The following is a 6124-nucleotide window of genomic DNA, read 5'->3' on the forward strand; positions in this document are numbered from 1 at the left end:
CAGTGGCAGCCGGCAGGGCTGGAATCGTGGTGACCACACAGGGACAGCTGGGCTCCGCAGGGCCCTCAGTGGCTGGCTAATCACGAGGCCTTGCTTTTGAGGCTCCTGGGGCCCCAGCCTTTCAGTCAGCAGCTTGCCTCCCCCCACCCCTGTCCTCCTATATTATGTTAGCCAGAGTTGTACGGGGGCAGGGCAGTGCCCTTATCAAGGGGGACACCGCCAGGGAAGGCGGTCGTGTCAGGCTGAGGCAGAGGCTGGACTGGCCCAGGACGGACAGACGGCATCCCCAGAGGCTGGTCCCCTCAGGCCCTCGGAAGGAGCAGCCCTGCCCACACCGTGCTTTCAGACCTTGGCCTGTTTCTCTTCCCAGGGGTCACAGGCCACGGTGCTTTGACTCCACTGTGGGAACTAAGACCTACACACCAGTGTTTGTTGAAGGAGTGAGAGGGGCAGGAAGGCAGTTACAGCAATGCTGTAGCTAAAACCAGCCAGTGAGTGCTTCCTCTGGGGGGGCATGTGCCTTGGCTGGGGGGTGGGGGACAGCTTGGCTCAGGGCCTTGGCTAGGGGATACACCTCAGCTCGAGGGGGTAACGCCTCGGCTTCTCAGGGGCGAATGACTTGGCTTGAAGGGAAAATACCTCGGCTGGGAGCACAGCGCCCTCTTTATACCAGAACACAGCTGTGCTCTGCCGGCTTTTTTTTTTTTTAAAAAAAGAGGCTTTTTAAATTTTATTATTTTTTTTGTGTGTACCATCAAATCGGATCTGACTGGTACAGGAGGAGACTGACCCTCCTTCTCCAGCAGAGCATCTGGTGGATTCGAACCACATACCTCTGGGATTGAAGTGCAACTTGGCTTTCTACATGTTTGCGGCCATGCAGTGTGATGCGTGTCCCGCTTAGCGCCGTGCATCATGTTCACCCTGGGCTTCTGGGGTCGGGCCGCCCCTCCTGGTCAGCGCGCTCACCGCCCTTGGTTCTTACCGGCCCTTCCCAACTGCTGTTGGCACTTTGCTCTCAAATCACATCAGACTGTCTGCAGCTCATCTTCCACAGCGGCCCCTGGTGGTCTCGGGGCCGCGCCTCTCAGATGCCTCCAATCCTTCATCTGTTCCGAGGAACCTCCATCTGTGGGATTTACATACTCAGGAAACCCAGCGGGGGCTCAGCTGTGAGTCCCTCCCACGTGATCTTTCAGAAGTGGAGAGCCAGGCCTTTCTCCTGAGCTACCTGGGAGTGGACCCACATCTCCTCCCTTTCACTCAGCAGCCAGGCCATGAACCATCTGTTCCAGCACTCTCAGCACACACATGTAGCCACTGCGTCATCTCTGACCCCAGAGACCCTGCAGGACAGAGCGGAAGTAACTTCCCATAGTGTTTGCTCATCCTTCGCCCATGGAGCTGCTGGTGGATTCGAACTGCCTGCCTTTGGGTTGGCAGTGCAACACTAGGCAGCCAGTGGAGAATGGGTTCAAACGGCTGACCTGTCAGTTAGCAGCTGAAAGTTTTAACCACAGTGCCACCAGACCACTTACCGTCTCTCTCCTGGCTTGCACACACGCCCTCCATAGCAGGGAGCCAGCAGGTACCCCGGGGCTTTTCACTTGTATTTTTCTCTAAAATCCTCAAGGGGCTGGGGAGATGGGGGGCCCCACACATGGACATCCATCCCATGAGCTGAACAGGGCCAAAGAGGGCCAGGGAGTTGCCTGGGGAGGGGGTGCTTCAGCTGCCAAGATGCCCAAAATAGCTGCCCCGCACATGAGAGGCAGCCAGGCAGAAGGGGTTGGGTAGCACCATTCAGATCCCAGCTGGCCGCTCATCTGCACCGCCAGCCAGGCCCCCAGGGTCTGGGCTGCAGCCAGAGTGTGGGGTGGGGGTGGGGTGGACGAAGAACAGCTCAGTTCCCTGCCTCTCCCCACAGCCTCCTGCTTCCTGCTGCCTCTTCTGCAGCCTCACCCCAGGGCCTTTGCACAGCCTGTTCCTTCTGTAACACCTTCCTGGGGCCTCCACCAGGTGCCTTCCTACTACTCAGTAGACCTCAGTCCAAATCCTTTGCATGCTTCCTCCCCTCCTGCGGGCACCTCTGGCCATCTGCTGCTCCACTGTTGAATATATTTAAACATTGTATCAAGATGGAAATATGCATAACAGAACATATGGTCTCAGTCATGACACACGCGGCTCAGTGATGCTGACTGCTTTCTTCAAATTGTACTCTTTTCTCACTGTCCTTTCCCAAAGCATCCCACCACGACCTCACTGACCCTGGGTTATAGTTCCCCTCCTCTTCCCTCCCACCCTTGGTGACCACGAATCTTCCTTGGTGTATTTGCTTATTTGTGAGGTCACACGGTATTTGTTCTTCTGTGACTCGGCCTAACCCTGTCATGGTTCGTGCATGCTGGGTCTCAGCTCTGAGACTGTGCATTCCCTCATGTGGAAGGACCACACTGTGTTTACTGGTTCTCTGTTAATGGACACGTGGGCTGTTTCAACCTTTTTTGCCTCTCATACATCTTTATCTTTCTTGACTGTGTGGCTAGAAGTGGAAATTCTGATCTATTAACAATCTGCGTTATGCAGATGACACAACTCTGCTTGCTGAAACCGAGGAGGACCTCATGCACTTGCTGCAGAGGGTCAAGGACTGCAGCCTTCAGTATGGACTGAGGCTCAATGTCAAGAAGACAAAGATTCTCACCACTGGACCAATTGGTAGCATCAGGATGGATGGTGAAGAGATTGAGATTGTTCACAGCTTCAGTTTGCTCGGCTCCACAGTCAACACTCTTGGCACCAGCAGTCAGGAAATCAAAAAGCGTATCGCGATGGGAAAGTCTGCTGTTAGGGACCTCTCTAAAGTACTCAAGAGCAACAGTGTCTCTCTGGAGACTAAACTAAGGTGCGCCTGATACAGGTCATGGTCTTTGCAATCACTTGTTATGTATCAGAGAGTTGGATAATGACTAGGGAGGACAGAAGGAGAATTGATGCCTTTGAGCTGTGGTACAGGAGAAGAGTATTGAATGTACCATGGACTGCTAAGAAAACAAACAGATTCATCCTGGAGAGGGTTAAACCAAGCTACTCCTTGGAGGTAAGGATTCTGGGGCTTCATCTGACATACTTTGGGCATGTTGCAAGGAGGGACAGGTCCTTGGAGAGGGACATCATGCTGGGGAGGGTGGAGGGACGGCGCAGGATGGGAAGACCCTCTATGAGGTGCACTGATTCAGTGACTGGGGTGATCGGGATGGCTGTGTCAGAGGCAGTGCGATTGGCACAGGATAGAGCGGAGTTCTGGGCTGTTGTACATAGGGTCGCTATGAGTTGCAAATGACTCGGCGGCACATAACAACAACAAACAACAGATGTTAATGGGTAGACTTCTTCCCTTCTATGCAGACGACAGGGAGCTATGGTGACCTAGTGGTAAGAAGTTGCGCTGCCAACTCAAAGAAATGTGGTTTGAATCCAGCAGCTGCTCTGAGGGAGATAGGTGGACAGTCTCCTCTCATGTGATTTAAAGCCTTAAAGAGTCTGCTGGAGGGTCAGCTATGGATCAGTCCTGACTCAGTGGTGCATAATGACAACAGTATATTTTGCTAGTGATTGTTGTTATGTGCCGTTGAGTCACTTGCAACTCATAGTGTCTCTCTGTAAAAGAGCCATAAAACCTGCTCTGTCCTGTGCCAATCTGTCTCTGACACACCTACCCCCAGTCACTGAATCAATCCACTTCATAGAGGGTCTTTTTCTCCTGCTCTGTCCCTCTACCCTCCCAAGCATGACATCCTTCTTCGACTGGTCCCTCCTTACAACATGTCCAGAATATGTCAGATGAAGCTTCAGAATCTTTACCTCCAAGGAGCAGCCTAGCTTAACCCTCTCTAGGATGAACCTGTTCGTTTTCCTAGCAGTCCATGATATATTCAATACTCTTCTCCAACACCACAGCTCAAAGGCATCAATTCTCCTTGGTCATTGTCCAACTCTCTGACGCATAGCAAGTGATTGCAAAGACCACGGCCTGTATCAGGTGCACTTTCGTCTCCAGAGTGACACCACTGCTTTTCAGTACTTTGGAGAGGTCCCTAACAGCAGACTTTCCCATCACAATACATCTTTTAATTTCCTGGCTGCTGATGCCAAGAGTGTTGACTGTGGAGCCTAGCAAACTAAAGCTCTGAGCAATCTCAATCTCTTGACCATCCATCGTGATTTTACTAGTGCAGCGATTATATGCACAAGGTTCGTGGTTTGAGGCCCACAGCTGCTCTTTGGGCGGAAGATTTATCAGTCAGCTTCTGCAGAGATAACAGCCTTGGCGGTCCTGTGGGGCAGTTCTGGCTCTACCCCAAAGGGTTAGAATAGAAGGGTCCGGGCTTGTTTTGGTGTGCAAGTCCTGCTTCCCTTCCGAGTCCAAGCACCTCGTACACAGCCCCAGGTGTCGGCCAGCGGAGGCTTGTGTGTGGCTGAGATGCTGAATGGCACCTAGACTGAGACTAGGAGGAAAGGCCCCGTCATCTGTGTCTGAGAAACCTTCCAGTGAAGCCGTCATGGATCATATATAACTGGTTATGGGGATGGCCTGTCTCCAGGTAGTGTTCTTTTCAGTGGTGCCCAGGCGCAGAGGCCTGTCCGCAGAAAACAGTGCCCATGACAGTGAGGTCTAGCTAGCTCTGTGGTCCCTGCCACCCCGCGTGGGGACAGAGATGCTTCCCAGTCCCTGCTCAGCGGCGCCCCCACGTGGCACCCAGCGCACGTGAGTACCTTGCACACACCCCTGCGTGTCCACATCGACTGGACAGGGTCAGGGGGCTGCGCGGGCCCTCACACTGCCCCTCGCCCGCAGGTGTCCAGGAGGATGGTGGCGCGGCCCTAGGCCCAGGCTCCACACCATGACCGGCTGGCTGCGTGTCCTGGGCCTCCCGCTGCTGCTCCTGCCCGCGGCCCCGCCGCCGGCCCACGGCTGCCCTGCCCGCTGCGAGTGCACCGCCGTGACGCGCGCGGTAGCCTGTCCGCGCCGCCGGCTGACCGCCGTGCCCGACGGCATCCCGGCCGAGACGCGCCTGCTGGAGCTCAGCCGGAACCGCATCCGCTGCCTCAACCCCGGTGACCTGGCCGCGCTGCCGCAGCTGGAGGAGCTGGACCTGAGCGACAACGTGATCGCGCACGTGGAGCCGGGCGCCTTCGACAACCTCCCGCGCCTGCGCGAGCTGCGGCTGCGCCGTAACCAGCTCAAGCTCATCCCGCCCGGCGTGTTCACGCGCCTGGCCAACCTGACGCTGCTGGACCTGAGCGAGAACAAGCTGGTCATCCTGCTCGACTACACCTTCCAGGACCTGCGCAGCCTCCGGCGCCTCGAGGTGGGCGACAACGACCTGGTGTTCATCTCGCGCCGCGCCTTCGCCGGCCTGCTGGCCCTCGAGGAGCTGACGCTGGAGCGCTGCAACCTCACGGCGCTGTCCGGGGAGTCGCTGGGCCACCTGCGCGGCCTGGGCGCACTGCGCCTGCGCCATCTGGCCATCGCCGCGCTCGAGGACCAGAACTTCCGGAAGCTGCCGGGGCTGCTGCACCTGGAGATCGACAACTGGCCGCTGCTCGAGGAGGTGGCCGCGGGCAGCCTGCAGGGCCTCAACCTGACCTCGCTGTCCGTCACGCACACCAACATCACGGCCGTGCCGGCCGCCGCGCTCAGCCACCAGGCGCACCTCACCTGCCTCAACCTCTCCTTCAACCCCATCAGCACCGTGCCGCGCGGCTCCTTCCGCGACCTCGTGCGCCTGCGCGAGCTTCACCTGGCCGGGGCGCTGCTGGCGGTGGTGGAGCCGCAGGCCTTCCTGGGCCTGCGCCAGATCCGCCTGCTCAACCTCTCCAACAACCAGCTGTCCACGCTCGAGGAGTGCACCTTCCACTCGGTGAACACGCTCGAGACGCTGCGCGTGGACGGCAACCCGCTGGCCTGCGACTGCCGCCTGCTGTGGATCGTGCAGCGCCGCAAGACGCTCAACTTCGACGGGCGCCTGCCGGCCTGCGCCACCCCGGCCGAGGTCCGCGGGGACGCGCTGCGCGACCTGCCCGACTCCGCGCTCTTCGAGTACTTCGTGTGCCGCAA

General features: G+C 57.2%; 1 protein-coding gene across 1 annotated transcript in view; it reads left to right on the forward strand.

Annotated features, from left to right (window-relative positions):
* Nucleotides 1–4907: 4907 nt before the first annotated feature.
* Nucleotides 4908–6124, forward strand: part of LINGO3 (leucine rich repeat and Ig domain containing 3) — a 1835-nt gene continuing 618 nt past the window's right edge. The window contains exon 1 of the mRNA XM_006897975.1: nt 4908–6115. Within this exon, the coding sequence (XP_006898037.1) occupies nt 4908–6115 (1208 nt within the window). The remainder of the gene's footprint in view (nt 6116–6124) is intronic.

This window comes from Elephantulus edwardii, unplaced genomic scaffold (assembly GCF_000299155.1).
Source record: "Elephantulus edwardii isolate Elephantulus edwardi_28Jun2011 unplaced genomic scaffold, EleEdw1.0 scaffold00217, whole genome shotgun sequence".
Taxonomy (NCBI): Eukaryota; Metazoa; Chordata; class Mammalia; order Macroscelidea; family Macroscelididae; genus Elephantulus; species Elephantulus edwardii.